Here is a 20984-nt window from a genome sequence, read left to right on the forward strand (position 1 = left end):
TTTAGATTTTTTTCAAATATAAGGAGGTTTGCCAAGTATAACAGGACATAAAAATATACACATTTGAAATAAATAATATTGAGGAATGGGTTTTCTCCGGGTGCTCCGTCTTCCTCCCACAATCCAAAAGACATGCAGGTTGGGTTAATTGTTGACTCTAAATTGCCCGTAGGTGTCAATGTGAGTGTGAATGGTTGTCTGTCTCTATGTGTCTCTATAGTCTGGCGACCTGTCCAGGGTCAGCTGAGATTGGCTCCAGCTTCCCCGCACCCCTGAATAGGATAAGCGGTTACATATAATGAATGGATGGATATTGAGGAAGTCGGGCTGTCAATCTATTCAAATATTTAATCACGCTTAATTGCATGATTTTCCGTACTTAATAGCGATTAATTGCTAATATCCTAATTAATCGAGCATTTGCTTCTGTTCCAAATCTACCTTAAAGGGAGATTTGTCAAGTATTTAATACTCTTATCAACATGGGAGAGGGCAAATATGCTGCCTCATGCAAATGTTTGTATATATGTATTATTAGAAATCAATTAAAAACACAAAACAATGACAGATATTCTCACAGGTACTGCATTTAGCATAAAAAATATGCTCAAATCATAACATGGCAAACTGCAGCCCAACAGGCAACAACAGCTGTCAGTGTGTCAGTGTGCTGACTTGACTATGACTTGCCCCAAACTGCATGTGATTATCATAAAGTGGGCATGTCTGTAAAGGGGAGACTCGTGGGTACCCATAGAACCCATTTACATTCACATATCTGGAGGTCAGAGGTCAAGGGACCCCTTTGAAAACGGCAATGACACCTTTGCGACAAGCTAGTATGACATGGTTGGTACCAATGGATTCCTCAGGTTTGTGTAGCTTCACATGATACCAGTATCTTCACTCCAGCTTTAAAACTGAGTTGCGCAAGTTAATGTGTTATCGCGTTAATTTTGACAGCCTTAAACTGGATATAAAAAGATATCATCACTTTTTAAATAAATAATATTGAGGAACATATTCATATATTTGAGCAATGAGTCCAATATTTTAAATAACATTGGTAACAAATATGAGTCACTTCTGAGAAATTTCTGTAAAAATATTTAAATTTTTTTTAGTTTCTGTATGGGTTAAAACAAAATAAATATAACATGATCATAAGTGAGCTCCAGAGGTGCAGGTGGGGCATCTTTTTTTTCACTTTTTGACGGAGCCAGGCTAGCTGTTTCCCCCTGTATCTAGGCTTTACGCTAAGCTAAGTTAAGCTAATCAGCTGCTGGCAGTAGCTTCATTCACAGATACAAGAGTGGAATTGATCATCTGATGTAACTCTCGGCAAGAAAGCGAGTAAGCACATTTCCAAAAATGTCAAATTACTCCTTTGACTTCCTGGAAAACTGTCATTTCATTCATAATTTCAAACAGCACATCTTTAATGGAGACTTCATCCTGCACTGTGAAAACATATACAACATACTTACCACTAAATCACATCTTTTTAAAGTAATCCTACCTTTCTGTCTTCTCTTATCAAATATTCTTCTTTCCTAATTTCATATTCCATTGGTTTACTTTTAGAATGACCAAATCATCTCTTTCCTGCACTGCATTTCTTCATCTTTCTCTTTCCCTCCTCTGTAGCAGCTTCCTTTTCTCCCTGCTATTTTCCATTTTGTGCCTTCCGGACTTTAAAGGATAAACTCCTTTGTGAGTTCAAAGCCGCAACTCAGAATCCCACCTGTAATTCATTATTAAAAACCTGAACATTACTTTTACTGTAAGATGAAGCACACAGGAGACCCCGGGCCAAAATTCACTACCACTCTTTTAACACCAAAACTTACAGTATGAAGGAAAAAGTTGCGAGGTTGTATTTTCATCCATAGGAAAGCTTTGCGATTCCAGCCTCCTCTAGCGAAACTAAAGCTCAGCAGTAACGAGTTGCATTACTCATAAATTTTTTAAGGAATCGTGATTTCTGACTTTGCAGCTTCCCCTGGTGAGCCCCAAACTCCAAGCAAGCAGGCAGTGGTATTATGATAAAACAAGCAGCTAATCCACAACAACTGCAGCCTTTCCTCTGCTGATCCCCCTGGCTTAGGCCTTCTAGCACCCAGTATACTCACCTCCCCACTCCCAAATATTTAACCAGCAAACTGTACCAGCTGGGGAGGGAAGAATGACTGGGGGAAGAAAAGAGAGAAAAGGCTAGAAGGGAGGAAAGAGAAGCAGCAGAAAGCATGAAGGTAAGAGAGGCAAGAGAATAGAGAGGGGAGAGAGATTTGTGTTTGAGTGCTTCTGGTTGGATTGGGCTCTGTGTGTAAAAAGTGTGTGCATGTGTATATGTAAGAAGGTATGCAAGGTATAACAGGAGTCCTGCCTGTGACATATGTACACTGTATTCATCATACAGTGGCTGTTAAATCTGAATGTATTTGAGGAAAAATGGGATTACACAACACAAGGCTATGCATGGCGTATGATGGCAGGAAGATCATTTCAAATTTCACAAAGTGTTCCTCTCAGGGGCAAAGCAATGCCTTTATTGACAGTGACAGAGATAGTTATGAGAGGGGTAGAGAGAGGGGATGACAGGGCCACAGGTCGGATTCGAACCCTGGGCCGCACTGCTCTACCAGGTGAGCTACTGCGGCGCTCGGAAATCGTTTTTGTTTAATGCCAGAATCAATATATTTGCTTCATTTGAGTCTATGCAGAGGTAAAAAGGAAGTTACCGCTTTTATTGTTGTAGTCTGAGTAACGTGACGTCATATCCGTTCCGTATCCGTCAACCAAAACAAACTGCAGCCGGCCGCCGCGAGCCAAAAATGAAAAAGTAGAAAACGGTGGAGGGTCTGCGTGGATAGGACCTGCTCCGTCACATGCTCAATCTAACGTGATAAACACTACACATACAGTTAAGTATGGAAACACTTCCGGTTTCACACATTGCCAGGAAAAGAAGAGCTACACATCATGGCTAAAGTTGACAGTTGAGACAGTTGTCAGGGCACTAAACCAATGATCTGTTGATCAAGACTCCATAGTCTAACAATGGCATGTTTAAATCGAAAATTTAATCGAACCGTGACCTCAAAATCGAAAGTCAAATTGAATCGTGACACCCCTAGTCATGGAACACACAGCTTCTCAGCTTACTTATCTTCCTCCATCCCCACTATTAATGTCTTGCTTCTCTGGTCCTACCACTGTTCACATCTTCCAACTTTCCTTTCTGTGCTGCATGGATGCTCTCATCTAGGCCAGTTTACAATGAGTAAGCAGATAAGGGTTGAAGTATCTGGCTTGAGGACAAAATCTACAACATTTAACACAACATGGATCAACTGATCGACAGTATTTGGTGCAACTAAAGCTGAGTCATTCAGCTGTAGGAGCTTTGACTACAACCATTAGGCCACCTGCAGCCTATTAACTGCCACTTCCCTATTTCCTACTTGCTCATTATGTTAACTCATTCTCCATCCTGTAGACCTTTCTCACTCTCTCAGTGCCTAAGAGCAGCATGTGCATGGTATAAGAAAAAGAATGAATAACGTTGCAAATCTCTACGTTGGAGAAACCAATGTTCATTATTTTTAAAGATGGCTATGGAAACTTAAAAAAATATAAACAGAACTGCAGAGAGCCAGGAGAAACTCAACAAGCTTGTTAGCTGTGAAAAGGTAGCAACAGCTGTACTTAACAGTCATCAGCCATCAATAGCCAAACAGATTCCTGCTTCCCTACTGATGATGATTGCAGCCGTTCTCCCCAGCTGTCTACACATGTTTACAACTACCCTGCAACTATGGGATCGCACTTGTTAAATTTGGTACTTGGAGTCGATGGCAAGCTCGAAGGTAATTAGGGAGATTTATTTTTGCTGTTTATTTCTATTGCTGTTGGCTCATTAAAACAATGTAATTGTGTTAAAGCTAATAACCGAACTGGAAACACAACTTGCAAGCTACAGATCAGGATATATAGAGCCTCTCACACAGGCTACAATAGGTCAGAGTAGAGCATTGATAAAGTTGTTCAATCCTGACTGACAGTATGTGCCGTGACTAGGGATGGGTACCTAAACCCGGTATTAAACTGGCGGAGTATTGATAAGTTCTGACATTATCGGTTCTTTTATCGCTACTTTTTAACATTTTGGTGTAATTTTTTTATCTCTCATCCACCGCTGCTATGTTTACACAAGCACAGCGCGCTAGCTCGGTTAATACAAGCTAAAACTAAAGCTGTCTGTATGTAGTCTAACTGTTAAGCTTAGTTTGCCACGTATCTTAAAATTCTTGTAAACTAACTTATCTGCTAGCTGAGACACAGCAGCCCGATCCGGTACCAGTGTTTAATTAATAAGCTGTGTGTCTCATTGTGTGGAAGAGACTGGGATCATTCTTTTATGTGGAAGGCCACATCAGGCTTGACTTAAACATTTAATTCCTAACTTTGTAAAACAAACTTGACAATAAATATATAGTTATAAATTTACTGAATTGTTTTTTTTATTATTAAAATAATAAATCGTACACCAGGAACTTGGTAAAAAATCTTCAAAATTAACAGGAATTACAATTCAGGTGTAAACCTTTTTAATGCAGCAACAAATTGGACAACACTTAAACAGGAATTAAAATTCCAGTAAATAATGTATATAGTATATAAACAGAAAAGATCGGCCCCATTGTCACCGATTCCCGATCAAACTATTTGAGTCAGTATCGGCCCGATATCCGATCCAGCATCGGTATCGGCGCATCCCTAAGGAGGACAGAGGACAGGAGGAATGAATGATACTGACTGATTTATTCATTATAACCTTAACTCAGGAATATAATTTATTTCATTAGCATTCTAGATTAGTTTCCAGTACAATATTATTGAGTTTATATGGTGATTTGCTGTTGTAAAGATTGCTTTGGCTGCTCTAGAAACATTTAGTTATATTTAAAATATATATAGTTCTGAATTCATTCTTTTTTTAAATAATATATTAAATTATATTAAATAATTAGTAATGAAAAAGAACTGATAAGAGTATTAGTATCAATTAAATCCTAACAATACCCATCCCTAGCCATGACATAAACACAGACATCATGAATGGAAGCAAATACACAGACACTTTCCAAAGCAACTAAAGGCCTAATTTTTGCAGAAACATTGGTCTACAAGTGGGTGGCAAAACAAACTCACACACACACACACACACACACACACACACACACACACACACACACACACACACACACACACACACACACACACACAGGGCGCTCTTTGATCCAACAGTAAAAGGAGCAGTCTTTTAACCCACACACACTCCCACCTCATCTAACCTTTTGGTGTGACCTGAAAGTGGCAGCGGCATTCACCGAACACCACAAAAGAATTTTCGTGTGTGAGCTTCGAGAGATTGATCCGTGTGTGATATTCTATTAAATGTATGTACTTTCATTTATCTAAGCATTGTTCTTTGTTCTGTATGTCTGACTGTATATTCTTCTCCTGTAGTGTAGCCATTGAGGGGGTCACAGATGTCACTAATGGAACACCTAGACAGCTAATCGTTCTGACTTACAACTCTGTTAACATTAGCTGGAACCCTTCAGCATTCATATATATGACTATGTAAAAATGACTAATTGTAGTCTTCCCAGAGGTTATTTAGCATCTCAGTAGAATCTCTGCATGGTGACAACAAGACTTCAGCCACGGTTTTACACTTGCAGATGTTTTTGCCTTTGGACAAAGCCAAACTAGCCATTTCCCCCTTCTTCCAGTCTTTGTGCTAAGCTAAGCTAAGCTAAGCTTGCCATCTCCTGGCTGTAGCTACATATTGAGCATCCAGATATGAGAGTGGTATCTATTTTATCATCTAACTCTTGACAAGAAAGTTGAATCTGCATGAAGCTACCAGTAACCGTCATCTTTCTATCTGACAGCAGCAAAGACGCACGCACGCACGCACGCACACACGCACCAGACTTTGAACTGCATAGCAGGTTAGCTTTCTAGTTTATGGCTCCGTCTTCCAAGCTGTGTTGCACCTTGGCTTGTTGAACAGGTTACAGAGGAAAAGTGCACCTTTAATATCAGTCCGAGTTGACAAGTTCATCTTATTACCTTGTTAGCTTTAAGTCCCAGTGAAAGGAAAAATACACTTTCCCAGTTTGAATCTGTGTCCCTGTGTTACTTGTTCATTTATCTCTTGTTATATGCCAAATATATGTCAACAAATCAGTATCAGAGTATATTTTTACATTAAAATCTCTGTCTTTTCTCTTCTGTAAAATGGTTTCAAATGTTTGGTGAAGCATCCTGCACTCAAGGGGGGTTTACAAAAATCATCCAATCAAATGAGACTTCAGGTGAATAGCTAGACACACCGGTTGTATAAAACAGCAATTCACCGTTTGTGGATCGTAGTACTTAATAGATATGGAGATATATAGGAAGAGATGTGTGTTTGGATACCAGTAGGCAAAAACTTCCGAACCAAACCGGCTATGTGTCACTTCAGGGCGGTTAGTACAGCAGATGAACTTTCCCCCTGATCTAACAACAGGTGATGGAGGTGTGTGTGTGTGTGTGTGTGTGTGTGTGTGTGTGTGTGTGTGTGTGTGTGTGTGGAGCCAACAGTCCTCTGTAGCTTCGTATCGCACTAAACTCAAAGCCAGCCCATTTTTTAGCGGTCCAATCAAATGCAAAATATTTGATTGAAATCCCTCTTTTAACTGTACAGCTTTAAATATGTCACAGTACAGAAGCTAAAAACGCTCTAACTTCACTGGGACTTTAAGAACACTGGCTCACATATCCCCGCTCACTCCTCCACCCCTACTAAAGTAGGGCCAAAGGTTTTGCCCTTTAAAAAAATATAAACAATTTTGGGCACCCTGGACTTCTAACCCCCAAAAGGCACAACTACACCACACTGTCAACCATCATACCAAATCTGAAGTTCCTAAGTTTAATAGTTTCCGAGTTCTGCTCCAGAAACGAAAGTGTGACACGCGAATGGACGGAAGGACGGACATTCGGAGAGCTTTATACCCCCACGACTACGTTGTCGCGGGGGTATAATAAAAGCAGTAACTTCCTTCTACCTCTGCATAGACTCAAATGAAGCAAATATATCGATTCTGGCATTAAAAAATCAATTACAAAATCGTAAAAAAAAAAAATTGCGATACATAGGTGAATCGATTTTCTTTTCTCACCCCTATAAAATACACAATAAAACACACATTCTGCAGCCAAAAAGTAATATGTGTTAGAGGCAAATTAAAAGTGTTTCAACAACATTCTTCCCCACTACTTTAGACGTTCAATTAAGTTCAATTAAATGATCTGTGTGTGTTTATCACTGTTGAGGAATGTACACAACACTTTCTTGTTGGTGAGGCAACAATAATGAGGCAACTGGAATGGAAGCCACAACTCTGCAATGTTTAGTAATGTTAACTTATTATGAAACTCATATCTTCATCTCCAGATGGGTGCAGCCTCAGTGGAAATATTGCTAACAAGCTAAACTAATAAGCAGATTCGAAGCCCTCTCTGCAGCATATTGAGCAGATAGCTGTTCACGGGATGAAAGCGTTAAACTTTGACTCGGTCTACATGGGGCCCAGGGTGGATTCATTTCCATGAGAAAGTGCAACACAGCAGAAAAGTGGAGTTTTCAATACATTTAAAAAAAAAAAAAAAAACTTGAGTTCAGATCATAAGGCAAACCTGGCTCAATCGTGTCAGGAACACACATAGAGTATGTTGTCAGTGTGTGTGTGTATATGTTACTATATGCGTGTGCATGCCATCTTAAATAAGTCCTCTGCCTCTCTGTTTGACCAGGAAAAGGGTACTGCCACTGGCATTATTTGGAGTAAAGCAATGTGTGTGTGTGTTTAGCGTGCAGATATTTCTGGCGCACTACGTGGAGGCCCCTGCTGACAGCGTGTCAAGCAACCTGTCAGACTTGGAGGAGGATTATTATCTCTTCCTGTACGCTCTATTTCCACCAGCTTCAGACTATACTTTACTATGAAGAGAGCCAGACAGACAGCGAGGGGAAAGAGAAAGGAAGAATTAGGCAGATAGTAAATGGTGCATGTGAAACTAACAAAAGGCATACGCCTACATCAAATAAACGTCACTGCTTTTCCTGGGCACCGGGCATGGTGTTGCAGGTCTTCTTTGTCTGTCAATATTTATGTCTTCTCAATAGAAAAACAGAAAAACAGACTCGGTAATATCCGAATGCTCCCCTCCACCAAGGACAGGGTGGATAGACACAGTACATTAGAGTAAATGTTTAAAGTCACATGTCTGACTGAACAATACCTACATCATTATGTATTTATATGAAATAACACTCAAAGATATTGAGTTTACCGTCATAGAGGAGTAAAGAAACGAGGAAAATATTCAAATTTAAGAAGCTGGAATCAGAGAATTTTGACTTTTTTTTCTTAAAAAATGACTCAAACCGATTAATCGATTATTAAAATACTTTTATAATTTAATAGTTGACCAACTAATCGATTAATCGGGGGCCCTGTCCCTCTCCGCGGGGAGAGAGGGCGCAGCAAGCAGCCCACGGCCCACGGCCCACGGCCCCGTTAAGTGGCGAGGTCCGGGTCAGAGCTGCGAGCCACCTTCATCCGGGGCCTTTCCAAGCCGACCTAGAGCCGGTCGTGGTGCACCGCCACTGAAGAAATGTGCCCGGCGAGGGCCAGTCAGCAGCGGGGAGAGATGAGAGGATCCTCCCACTCCGAGCGGCCATTCCTGACCCGCCGAGTTGAATCCCCAAGGCAGACTGGGCGGACCCCACCCGTTGAGAAGTCGGTTCATTATGAAATAGAATAGGGAAACACCGCATGACGTGATTGAGTGAATTTGCCTTTACTTGCCATCGCACGACCTGCGATGTGACTACTGAGCATGCGCGATGTCGACGATGTCGACGCTGAAACTATATATCATGCAGCCCCCTAGACTGCAAATAAAATTACAAACCTTTCTTCTTCCCAATGCATGTTGTCAAATTTGTCATGACTTTTTGTCACATCCCAAACCAGCACGCATGTTAAATGCACAGGGCGACGTAACATAAGCACAGCTCAGTTTGAGAAAACTAAACCTGGAGCACTGAGAACACTTGGAGCAGTCAAACAGACTATAAACCCGAGGCATTATGTGGCTTCTGGTGCGGTCGGCAAACACACTGAGCCTGCAGATAGACACATTAATTTCCCCATTTACATATACAGTACACGTGCACCTGAATATACAGTACGCATGCAAAACACACATCTCTCTCTCTCTCTCTGTCTGTCTCTCTGTCCCCCACGCACACACACATATACCCACACAGAGAGGTCTGTCTACAAATATCCTAAGCCCAACAGCAAACACAGCTTGTGCCACCCGTATGTCAGCCTGCCAGTCTTCTACTCCCTCTGCAAACCCAACCTGTTACTAATGAGACTAACACAAATAGCCAGGCATCTGACACCAAGACCTGTGTGTGTGTGTGTGTGTGTAGAGACTATGCACGGAGGTAATAAATGTTTATTTAGGCTGACTGCATGATAATAGAATACAGATTTGTGTTATGGTGATGTAAGCTTGTATGTGTTTGTCTGTCTGTCTTTTAAAGTAAACAGCCACAGAATCATGGGGGGGTGAGGGGGGAGGAAAGACAGAGGAAAGAAAGAGAGAAAGACAGACCTCTTTCTCATCTTCTCTTTAGCCCGACAGAACCGACATGCCTAGTTTAAAAAAACTTCAGATTTAACCAAACAGAAAAAAGCCTATTGCTCGAGTCAGTGGTTACCAAGAACTCTATCCGCTTATGGTAGCTTATGGCAGACACTAAACATAACCTCCACTGACATGCATATACTACACACACACACACACACAAAAATGATTTATTCCAAACTTGGTTTGAACTTTTCTTTCTGTTAATATTCCAACAGCAATCAGAAATCACAAATGATTGACAAAATGCAAATTAATAGATTTAATAGATATCGATCCCGACCGACTTTATTTATTCAGTTTTAGAGATAGAGTGAAGTTACACATATCATATGAAACTAGAAAACCTAAAGAATCCACTGGCACCATGTCATGCTAGTATATCGGAAAGGAGGCTAAATAACGTTCCAAAGATAGGTAAAATTTTGGGGGTCTCTTGACCTCTGACCTCAAGATATGTGAATGAAAATGGGTTCTGTGGGTACCCACGAGTCTCCCCTTTACAGACATTCCCACTTTATGATAATCACAAGCAGTTTTTTGAATGCAGTACAAAAGTGTTATTTTCGACTATTCTAAAAAGGATGTGTTTGAATATACTGGGGTCCCTAAACAGTCTTCGAATTACATAAATTGGGTATCACTGGAAGGCTGAGGCTCTTGTGGATCCAATGAGCTCAATTGTATTAATATGTGATGATAGTCCCCATAGTAGCCATTTCATTGTAGTGAGACCATTTTTTTTTTTTTAAACGTGACTTCACTGTATAAAATGCATAGGATAATCACAGCCTCATGAAACTTTACAGCCACAGACTAGAGACCTAGAGCATTCAGAGGATGGACGGCTTTCCTAGGTAGATTGACAATAAGGGGATTTCTGAGCAGTTTCCAGACAGAGGTGCTCCCCATTTAGGGATGTTAATAATTAACCGATTAACCGTTAGCAGACATTAAGAATTTTAACCAATCGGTTAAACGGTTTAAATAAATATTAAAAATCAAATAAAAAGCTGAGCAAAATTCAGAAGAACGGCTCGTCGCTTAAAGCAGAAAAGCTGGTCCACCTTAACAGCACACCTTAAGAGAACCGGTGTTGTTGCTAATGCAACGGCTAACCGCCTTCAGTTTAATCAGCAGGCGGCCGGCGAGACACGGGAGCTTGGCTTGGGTCTTGAGGAGTTGTAGCATTTATTCACCGACAAATAAACTGTACACACACACTGCTACGTTCACAGCTATAACGCCATCGACAACCCCACACTCACCGCCGCCACACACACGAGGTCTGTCGGTCACTCGCTAATGTTACGCTGCGCTGACAAGAGTACGTCAGGCAGACAAACAGCTGCCAACCTCACAGCTAAATGATGTGGTGGAGACTGACTGGGACAATACATGCAGCATCATAGCTGCTACAGTAACTCTTGCAGAAATATCAAAATATCAAAAGTTTTTGATACCAAATCCCAGCATGGCCTTTTTCTGTAGTGTAATGTGGTATTTGGGAGGGATTATTGATCATTTTTTACGAATTCTCGATAGGTAAAAAAAGGTTAAATTTAGCACCGAATCTGTGTAACAAATGGTATCAACCCAAAATTGCTGCAACAACTTATGAGGCATAATAGAGCATGTGGATGGTGATTATATACTTCTATCATAATGTTCTAAAACATTATACACTTTCACAATATATTTCAATGAATTAATTATTTAATGTATGTTTATTTCTAGATAAACTATCTAAACTAGAACAACTTGACACACAGTGCTGAGCTGCATCTCAAATTAATCTTCAGGTTCCCAGCTATCAGATGATGTACACCACTTCTATGTGACATCTACTGTTGACCTGCTATCTCCCCCTAAACACCCCCTGTACCCACCTAAAAAAGACAAAAACTGGTCTATTGTGGGTCTCAGAGGGTTAAAGGCTGAGTGAGTGATTGTGTATAAAGTCTATGCTCAGCTACAAACGGATGAACCACAATGTAACACTGCAGCGATGGCACTGCAATGTTACGGTTGCCTCTTGTGACTCCATCTGCTCCCACCACTCCCTTAGCAGGACCGGCTTTGATTAGCCATGGTAAGCAGAACATAATACTTTGATTTTACACATAACGTCCTGTAAAAGGTCTTCCCCATCTGAGAACTAGGGGAGTGCTTCCCCCCAGAGAGCCCGTGTAAAGGTCCATCTTGTGCGGCGCCTGGTGAGGCTGAGCCTTAACTCACGACCAACAGCTTCTCTACCTTTTCTGCCCGGTAAATGTCAGACAGACGGACAGATGAAAGAGGATGAAAGGGCTTGGAAGGGCTCTGTGGGGAGATGCTCAGGCTGGCCAAAAATCTGTGTTCCCCTTTGAATCTCATTTACAGACAAATCTTGTGCAGTGCTTTTACTACAAATGTATGTGTGCACCGTACTTGCTATCTTATTCAGCTGTGGCAGCTAACTAAACTACCTGTGAACCACCCACCATATCAAAGGGATAGTTTGGATTTTTTTGAAGTGGGATTGGATGAGGTATTTATCCATAGTCACACACATCACAAAGTTAAAACCTGGTCCAACAAATGGAGAATCAAACTAAACCCCACCAAAACTCAGCTTATCCTGTTCACCAGAAACAACCAACTCAAACCAACGATCCACCTCACCCTCCACAACACCCCCAAAGAAAACCTTCCCAACTGGCGGGGCATAGGCCATACTGCCTCCCTACTGAGTGGGCTCCTCCTCCATCTCCTCTCTCCTGCCTCCAATGATAACGGCTTATGGATAGAAAAGGGCAAATGCCCTGAGCTATCGACCAGACTCACCAATATACGTTATTTATCCATAGTCAGTGTATTACCTACAGTAGATGACAGTCAGCACGCCCCCAGTTTGGAGAAACAGACAGAAGTACCAGCACAGGAGCTAAGCGATGTGCTGCTGTGGACGGGAGCAGCAGCAAATTTATTTTAGACACCTCAATATCAGTGTAAGTGTACGCTATATTTAGAGTATTTTCAGCGCTTTACTATGCCGTCTGACAGTCCTTTCCGATGGGGAACTGAAGCAGTTATCTATGCTCTCTTCAAAGCCACCAGACTCCATTGAGAAATACAGTCATTTTACCTCGCAGGACACAAGAGTTTACTGGTCTACCGCTGCCTCGATCGGTTAGTTGTTATTGCACGACTTTGGTGTTTTAAAGGGTTAGTTCGGATTCACCAAATCCACAAATATTCTAAATATAGCGTACACTTAAACTGTTATTAATTTTTTTAGGTGGGCCTTTTTTTTAAGGTGGCTAAAATACGTCTTGCTGCCGGCCCCGTCTGCAGCGGTACATTGCTTTCCTCCTGTTTCTGTCATCAACTGTAGGTAATACACTGACTATGGATAAGTACCTCAAACAACCTCACAAACAAACTATCCCTTTAATGTGACTGTCACTGTCACAGAGTAGTACTTCTGAGTGTCAGAGCTGTGTTTTTGAGCAGGTGTATTGGACCAGACTCAGACAGCCGATGCCATTCGTGTTGCAAAATTCCCATAATGAGAGTTACAGCACAGACCATTTCTGTCCACCCACTGTCTGTCATAGTGGGACGGCTCAGTTAACATGCACAAATCATGTGTTCACTGTGCCTGCATTTGTGTGATTGTGCAATTGTGTGTATGTTTGTTTGTGGGTGTTTATATATACATATATATACATACATACATATATATATATATATATATACGTGTGTGTGTCCAAGTCTGTAGACATTGTATATGTGTGTATGCATCTATAGTTTTGTGTATACAGTATGTGCAACTTTAGGAATATGTGAAAGCCTCTAATGAAGTCTTTGTAAGCGTTTGTGTGTATGTGTGTGTGTTTGTGTAAATGTTGTACCCTCTTCTCCAGCTGTTCCAGCTGCTCCTTGTAGAAGGCATCCAACGCTTTCAGCTGTGAATCTTTCTTCTGTAGCTGCTGAGCCTGCAAGAGGGCACACACACACACACACAGAGGAGGGGATTAACACACACTGTGTACTGCTACGTTTTCTCACTATAAAGTAGGAGACCGATGAAGTATACAGTAGTAACGCTGAGGGTTTTTGTTGTTGTTGGTTTTTCAAATATTAGATTTATTTTAAATGTTAGTGATAATCTTCTGTTATAGCGCTACAACATAAGAATATGATGAAAGTGGTTCCCAATCTGGGGGTAGAGACCCCCACAAGGGGTCGCATGATAAATCTGAGGAGGAAAGAAGAAACATGTAGAGTTGCAAAGTGTGAGGAGCAGCTGATTCACATTTTAAAGTTTTCTTTAAACAATATTCTCAATAGAGAGCTCCAGGGATGATGTATTTTTGTACGCCAACCAGGAAGTTAGCATCGCCCTGGGTTCCCTCGACAAAAAAACAATGGGATTATTGGATAATTGGATTATTGCAGAAAATAAGCTCTGTGGTAAACACACGTTTATGATACTTATACACGTTTTGTTCAGCAAGATAATCTTCACAAATGAACACCACTTTTATGATTTTTGAAGTGTGAATGCAATCGGCAGAAGTAAAAAGCTAACGTCAGAACATAAACTAACTACACCACGGTCGCATGCGTGTGATTATACACAACGAGGCTGTAAAGGTGGACGAGTAGGGGTGACGACCTTAAGTAGTCTCGTTTAGCCACTTGTTAGCAACCGCTTTTTTTTTAAGAGACATAAAGGCTTCTATTTACTGATTTACTGATGCAGTTTATGTCGTAGAACAAAACTTTAAAATCTCTTCAGCTTGTGTTAACCACAGACCTTATTTCAGACATCTAACTAAAATCCCATTAAAAAAAAACATCGACTTCCAGACGAGGGAACCGAAAGTGCTAAAATGCTAACTCGTTTTCGTGTTTTAAGACTCATTCCTGTAGTACTCTGTTACTTAACACAAAAACACAGGCTTCTCCCAAATTATATAATAACTCTATAGGTTTATGTTATGATTATATGTTATCAGGGTCTGAAATTTAGCTTTTTCACTACACATTTTTATCGGCAGCTACATTTTTTTGTCTGCCACTTCTGAAATTTATGTAGAACGGGTAGAACTTGCTAGTTTAATGTATTCAAGCAAAAGATTGAAAACAACCCTGGTGAAACGACCAAATATAGTTTTGGGTCATTTGTTGGAACTGGTTGATCTAATGGCAAAACATATCCCTTTTGTCTCTTATTGTTTAATTTAACTAAAGAGAAGAGCTCTGCGATTTAAGGTTTTATCCTTTTACAGGCTATTTTGGATGGAAGGTACTGAACAAATGAGAGATCACCATGTATCAGAGACACATTGTGCTTGGTGCTTTTGCACGTACACACAACACACTGTTCAACGTGAGGTCAAATGTAATAAGCTGATTTTGACCTTCACATCACATGTATGAAATAACATGCAAATATGGAGGGACTAATCTGCCTCAGAGTCCTATCTAATTACTATCATATATGTGTTATGGTACGATTCCTTCCCATATATATATTACCTTGACATCAACATTCCATACAATAAAGAACACATTCATGAATGAAAGGAAGTGTGGCTTAGGAGAAAAACCAATGGATTTCTGGCACAATACACAAAATACATACATACACATACAGTGCATGCACACATACCACTGGTAAATGTATATAGTACAGATCAATGTTAGAATGGCTGGATTAAAACAGGAGTAATACAGTAAGTCTAAAGATGTCAACAATCAGACTTCATAGGGGCCTGAATATTCCTACACATTCATATGCATACTACACTCTTAGAAATAAAAGTGCTAACTAGAACCATATGGACAAGAATGGCAACATCTGTACATCAGAGCGCGAGCAAGCAGCAAGATGGGTCCAACACTTCCAGGAAGTGCTCAACCTCCCTGAGCCAGAACAACTAGCTAACATCACAACAACAGACAATATCCTGGACATTAACATCAGCCCCCCTGACTTTGCAGAGGTTAAAACTGCCATCCTAACCCTAAAGGGTGGCAAGGCATGTGGCATAGACGCTATCCATGCTGAAATGCTGAAGGCAGCCATTCCCACATCAACACGAGTTCTGACGGACCTCTTCCAAAACATCTGGAATAGTGACACCATCCCTGAAGACTGGTCCAAAGGTCTCATCGTCAAAATTCCCAAGAAAGGCGATACCAAAAACTGCGACAACTGGCGAGGAATCACCCTTCTATCAATTCCCAGCAAGGTGTTCTGTAGAATCCTTCTTAACAGGATGGAGACAGCCATTGACACCAGGCTTAGACAGGAGCAAGCGGGTTTCAGGAAGGGAAGAGGATGTGCGGACCAGATCTTCGCTCTGCGAAACATTCTTGAGCAGTGCTTGGAATGGAACACACCCCTTTATATCAACTTTGTAGACTTCAGGAAGGCCTTCGACAGTGTTCACCGAAACACTCTCTGGAAGATACTACACTCCTATGGAATTCCACCAAAAATCATCCAAATCATAAAAACATTTTATGAACATTTTGAGTACAGTGTCATCATGGGTAATACCATCTCTGAAAGGTTTTCCGTACAGTCCGGAGTGAGACAGGGGTGCATCATCTCTCCCATCCTCTTCCTTGTTACCATAGACTGGATCACAACAAACACCACAGCAGACAAACCCAGAGGCATCCAGTGGACCCTGTTCTCGCAGCTGGAAGATCTTGACTTTGCAGACGATGTCGCTCTCCTTACAACCAACCACTTGAACATGCAGGCCAAAACTGACAGGCTCAACAACTTTGCCAGACAGGTTGGACTAAACATCAACATCTCCAAAACTCAAGTGATGTGTGTAAACTCCACCCCTGCAGCACCCATTCTTGTAAATGGGGCACCACTTGAGTTTGTGGAAGAGTTCACATACCTGGGCAGCCTCATCAGTAAAGACAGTGCAGTGCATAAAGACATTAAAACAAGGCTGGGAAAGGCTCAGGGTGCCTTCTCCCAACTCCGTTCCATCTGGAGGTCCAAGCAATACAGCCTTAAAACTAAGATGCTTTTGTACAACAGCAATGTCAAGTCTGTTCTGCTATATGGCTCAGAGAGTTGGCTAGTGATCAAAAGTGATATGAGGAGAGTGGAAGTTTTTCACAATGGATGCCTCCGACGAATATGCCAGATCTTTTGGCCAAACAAAATCTCCAACCACCAACTGTACAAAAAAAACGGTAGCCGTAGCATCATCAAGGAAATTACACACAGACGTCTGAGATGGCTAGGCCATGTGCTGAGAATGGAGCAGGACCGGATCCCGAGAGTCGCCTTAAGATGGACACCACCAGGCAAAAGAAAACCCGGGAGGCCCAAATCCACCTGGCGCAGAACTGTGACACAGGAGCTGGACAAGATGAACCTGTCATGGGGAGAGGCCCAACATGCTGCCAAGGACCGAATACAATGGAGAGAGCTCATTGAAGCCTTATGTCCCATAGGGGATGAAGAGGAATGATGAACTAGAACCGTATAGGATTCTTCGGCTTGTCCTCATAGGAAAACCCTTTTTGGTTCCTGGTAGAACCTTTTATAAAGGTTCCACCTGATACCTTTCAGAGGGTCCTATACCCAGAAACCAACATAAAGGGTTATACCAAGAACCATCTGTGAAAGGTTTCAGCCAGAATCCCTTATGAGAGGTTCTACAGAGAACCCTTCTATGGTGTAAATGGTTTCACCTTTTCCACCTTCTCAGGGTGCTTACAAGAACCCCCTTTTATATTCCAAAGGTTTCATCTAGAACCCTAAAGGGCTTTTCACACAGGACACGGTTTGCGCTGCGCTCACTGCTGGGTTCAGCGCACATAATCAGCGCAGCAAAACGCCGTTGTGGTACAGCGAAGACCATTGGAAATAATGTGTTTCAGAGTGCAGTGCTGCCATTGTTGGGTTCTGTCTGGAAAGGTCTTAAAGGGCCGGGGATGATGTGGTGCAATGCAACCCGCAACAATCATGGTTCACAATCACAGTTTTTAGAGGGGTGTGGGCTGGGTTGTGGGTGTTCCCTTTTAATCACCAATGCTTTCAACAATCCTTGAAGAACTGTTTCTTCCAAAAAGGGTTCTTAATAGAACCCTTAAGTCTTACTAAGAACCCTTGAAAAATCCTTTCTTCAAAAGCAAATGTTTCTGGGTAGAACCACAGCCCTTCAGGGAGAACCCATTTGGAACCATTATTCCTAAGAGTGTAACATGAGACTAAAAGACACCAAAAAACGCATGCATGCATGCATGCACGCACGTACGCACGCACGCACGCACGCACGCACGCACGCACGCACGCTAACTATACATATATATACATAGAAACCCTCAAATTATACCTCTTTGAAAATCTCCATTTTACACCTGCCTTTCTTTCTTCACCCACCCATCTATCCATCCATTTATCTCCATCCATTGTGCCCGTGTTTGCGCTGGCACAGAAAACCATGCCACACGCCATCTCACCACAAATCATATGTTATTTTCAAGTAATTATGAGGCACTCAAGGTGACAAACATACCCATGTGTCCACAAAAGCAGGCACATGCACAGGTGTGTGAAAGCATGCTAACAAACAGGCTCATATGCCACGCAAACACACTCCGCACTGACTGAAAGACAGGAGAGAAAATAAAAACAGCATGTGTGAGGGAACTACACTTGGGAATGAAATGTAAAAGAGGAGAGGAGAGCTAAACACGGTGCAGAAAAGAATAGAAAAGACAAAGTGGAATAGAAATTGAAAAATTAAGCTTTCTCATTAGCTATAATTCGTCAGTTTTCTTTTAGAGAGCAATTTAATTCAATAACTTCATTTAAAAGAAGTAATCAATTCTTCGTTAAATGTAATTAACGACTGGATATTGCTTGTGTTAGAGAATTTTACACAATACACATGCATGATAGTAACAAAAAAATATATTTTATTGCAAGAGCAACACGGTTTCTTGAAAAAATACTGTATATCTACACCCTTTGAAAAATGTCGAGGGATAAAAGGAACCTAATGCCAAATTCACACCAGGTAATGGCAAAGTGCATCTCGCCACAACAATTACAATTTTTCTGTGGCCGGGGACGTGAACATGTGCTTCAGTCGGGAAGAAATTCTTTAGAACCGAGAATCATTGTGCTTGCTGGGCATAGACGTTGCATGTCAGCTCGCCGTAGCCCGCCCTTTGCCGCTGCTCTGGTCATACCAACATTTAGCTAAATTTAGCTGCAAAACCAATTGATTTCTGTGCGATCGGTGGATTTACTTGGAGGGGTCGAAGTAAATTCGCACAAAATCTTCATGTTGAGTTCAACTTTGAGCCACTGACAGCCTTTGGGGGAACATAGAGCCAGGAGGTCCAAAATGGAGGAAGCTATCTAAGCTAGGGATGCACCGATCCAACTTTTTCAGTCCCGACACCGATAGCGATACCTGGGCTTTGGGTATCAGCTGATGCAGAGTACCGATCAGATACTAGTGTTTAATTAATAATCTGTATGCCGAACTGTGTGCAAGTGACTGGGATCATTCTTTTATGTGTAAGGCAACATCAGGCTCGACTTAAACATTATTCTCCTAACTTTGTAAAACAAAATGTGACCAATAATGAATATAAATTTACTGAATTGTTTATTATTAAAATAATAAATTGTACACCAGCAACTTGGCAAAACAATCTCCAAAATTAACAGGAATTGCAATTCAGGTGTAAACCTTTTCAATGCGGCAACAAATCGGTCAAAACTTAAACAGGAATTAAAATTTCAGTTAATAATGTATGTAGTATATAAACATAGAATTGAATTGAATAGATCGGCCCCACTGTCACCGATATACGATGCAGCTATTGTCGATGCCAATGTCAGTATCGGCACATATATATATATATATATATATGATCTAATGTTGAACCATCCACTTTTATTTAACCTGCTCTGTCGAAGAACAATCTGCTCCACCAAAGTGTGGAGTGGAATAGTTTGCAGACAGTTGTGAGACAGGAGTCTACGGTACAAATTCATTCAGTAGCTCTTTATTGAATGAAATGATGTACAACCCCAAGAACAAACTGCCGGGGGAGAGACAACGGCACAGTACAGAGAAAATAGGAAGACGCTTGGAGAGCTACTGTATTGTGACTGACTAATGCTAGTATGTTCCAGGCTGGCGAGCGTGTTAGCAGTTAGCTCACCTACTAGTCCTGCGAGTAATCCCATTGTCACCAAGCTTCTGGAACCAAAAAATATCGCAAAGATGTGCTGATGAATTTGTGCCACTTTCTGGTGTGACCAGGCCTTACGATTAATAAAAAAAATGTTTACATTAAAGTTAATATTTTAAGTAATATTTTGCAATTGAAATATATGTGGGGACAGTTTGTCAATGTGTTAAATAATGTCCTTGGTTTGATTTACAACACTGCTGCAGTATTCTCAGATTTTTCTTGCAACCTTCTGCAACTTAAAAATTCTGAACATTTTGGTGATTTATAAATACTGTATCAATAGAAGTAAGAACATGTGTATGCTTGATACAGAGAGATGGAAGGACGAATGAGAAAAACTGATTGAGGGATATTGAATGGGTAAACAAGCGGGGTGGGAGGAAGGAATGGAATTATGTGGATGGATGGGCAGAAGGGGGCCATGAAAACAGGAGACATGCTGAAGACAGAGACGAGTGGAAAGAAAAAGAAAATAGGAAAATAAATATGAATAGGAAGGAATAGTAGGTCCAACGAGAATAATCTGCACAGTAAATGTAGCTTCAACATTTTTTTAAGTGGCCCTAAGCAAGAGGACAGTGGGGAAATAAAACACTGTGAGTGTTAGAAGCAGCAGGCTGGATGGATGGAATGGACGAAAGAGGTTTAAAGGTTATGATGAAGCTTACCATCACATTTATCTCATCTGCAGACTAGAGAGGTTGGGAAATAGAAGAGAAAGAGTAAAAACAAGTTAGAGAAACAAAGCAGGATAAGAAAAGAAATACCAAATAGGAAGGACAGAGAAGCACAAACAGTAAGACAACACTGGACACAGTGCTCGGGTCAGGGCTGTTAAATGAAGATCTAACTATAAAGCGAGGAATCTCCGTCTGTCTGTCTTTTGCATTTCTCAAGAGCCGCTCATCTGATCTACTTCACATGGTGGGTGTATTGCTGTGGACCCGAGT

At 41.2% G+C, this 20984-nt stretch overlaps 1 protein-coding gene across 2 annotated transcripts in view; it reads right to left on the reverse strand.

Annotated features, from left to right (window-relative positions):
* The window catches only part of LOC141772181 (MICOS complex subunit mic25a-like), a 108524-nt gene that overhangs the window by 49936 nt on the left and 37604 nt on the right, over nucleotides 1–20984 (reverse strand). The window contains exons 5-6 of one of the 2 annotated variants that reach the window (XM_074642883.1): nucleotides 20703–20726; nucleotides 13683–13766 (exon numbers count right to left, since the gene is read on the reverse strand). In XM_074642883.1, coding sequence (XP_074498984.1) covers nucleotides 13683–13766; nucleotides 20703–20726 — 108 coding nt within the window. The remainder of the gene's footprint in view (nucleotides 1–13682; nucleotides 13767–20702; nucleotides 20727–20984) is intronic. The other variant, XM_074642884.1, reaches the window with a different exon arrangement.

Source organism: Sebastes fasciatus, chromosome 8, assembly GCF_043250625.1.
Source record: "Sebastes fasciatus isolate fSebFas1 chromosome 8, fSebFas1.pri, whole genome shotgun sequence".
In the NCBI taxonomy this organism is placed as follows: domain Eukaryota; kingdom Metazoa; phylum Chordata; class Actinopteri; order Perciformes; family Sebastidae; genus Sebastes; species Sebastes fasciatus.